The sequence below is a fragment of the Seriola lalandi genome, unplaced genomic scaffold (assembly GCF_002814215.2).
Source record: "Seriola lalandi dorsalis isolate HSWRI2012SDOR001 ecotype SW California unplaced genomic scaffold, Sedor1 jcf7180001964341, whole genome shotgun sequence".
Classification (NCBI taxonomy): Eukaryota; Metazoa; Chordata; class Actinopteri; order Carangiformes; family Carangidae; genus Seriola; species Seriola lalandi.
Window position 1 is genome coordinate 1 of NW_019435009.1, and position 1,132 is coordinate 1,132.

General features: G+C 49.2%; 1 protein-coding gene across 1 annotated transcript; it reads right to left on the reverse strand.

Annotated features, from left to right (window-relative positions):
• Positions 1-266: 266 nt before the first annotated feature.
• LOC147820352 (filamin-B-like) lies at positions 267-1,071 on the reverse strand (the record flags this gene model as incomplete). Its single annotated transcript, XM_087171946.1, has 2 exons — positions 267-719; positions 846-1,071. Coding segments are annotated over 2 exons (564 nt in total), but the record flags the coding sequence as incomplete, so codon positions are not given.
• Positions 1,072-1,132: the final 61 nt, after the last annotated feature.

Consider the following 1,132-nt stretch of genomic DNA (forward strand, 5'->3'; position numbering starts at 1 on the left):
CAAGAGGGACAGGGAGTCCTGCAACAGATGGTGTGGCCCCCACAGAGTCCTGATCTCAACATCACAGAGTCAGTGTGGGATCACGTGAGGAGACAGAAGAGACTGAGACAGACTAAACCCACAGAGGAACTGTGGCAGCTTCTGCAGGACGCTGGAACAAGACGCTTGTTGTAAAGGCAAAGCCAGTATTTTTCATGCTGTATGGAAAAGATCCGCTGCCAGGAATCACAAAGAAAATATGATAAACTAAATCTGTTTATACAAGATCTGTTTTTGAGTTGAGACTTACAGAGAAACACAGGTATGGTCCTTTAAATACTGAACCGATTTTTAATCCCCAATCAAACTTTAACGAGGGCGAATGTCTCTGAGATGCTACGTTCAAAGCTGCAGCAGAAAACCGCCTCTTCTTACATAAACACATTTTGGATCCCTTAAATCACAATGAACCATTCTGCGTCCCTCCCTCACCATGACTTTGAAGGGACTGCGTGGGATGTTCTCTCCTCCGAAGCGCACGTAGATGACGTAGTTCCCGGGCGCCGGGGCGGTGTAGAAGATGTCGAAGGTGCCGTCCTCGTTCTCCAGCACCTCGGCCTCCACCTCGCTGCCGTCCGGCTGAACGATCACACAGCTCACCTTCCCCTTCCCAGCACCCTTAGCGTTCACCACCAGGCCCAGCTCCTCGCCTATGGCCACCGTGGGACCCACACCGGGACCTGACAAGAACATTTCATTAGGCTTTTTGCTCCACAACGTTTTAGATTTTTATAAACATTCATCATTTTATTATTATTATTATTAATTTCTGTTTTCAGTGAGACGTGTCATCAGTGGTCACGTACCGGTGACGGTGCACTTGCTGGCGTCTCCGGTTGCTGTGGCACGGACTCTGTAGGGTGAAGCTGGGATGTCGTCACCGCCATACTTTATGACGATGGTGTACCGGCCTGCACGGTCTGGGACGTAAGACACCTGGTATGTACCGTCACCGTTGTCATGGATACTGGGCTGTTTAGGTTTACCATCCTGGTCCTGAGGAGAGAGGAGGGAAGAGGAAAAAAGTTTTGCCTCATGTGTCTTCTTTCCTCCAGGTCTATATTTATGTGTGTGTGTGTGTGTGTGTGTGTGT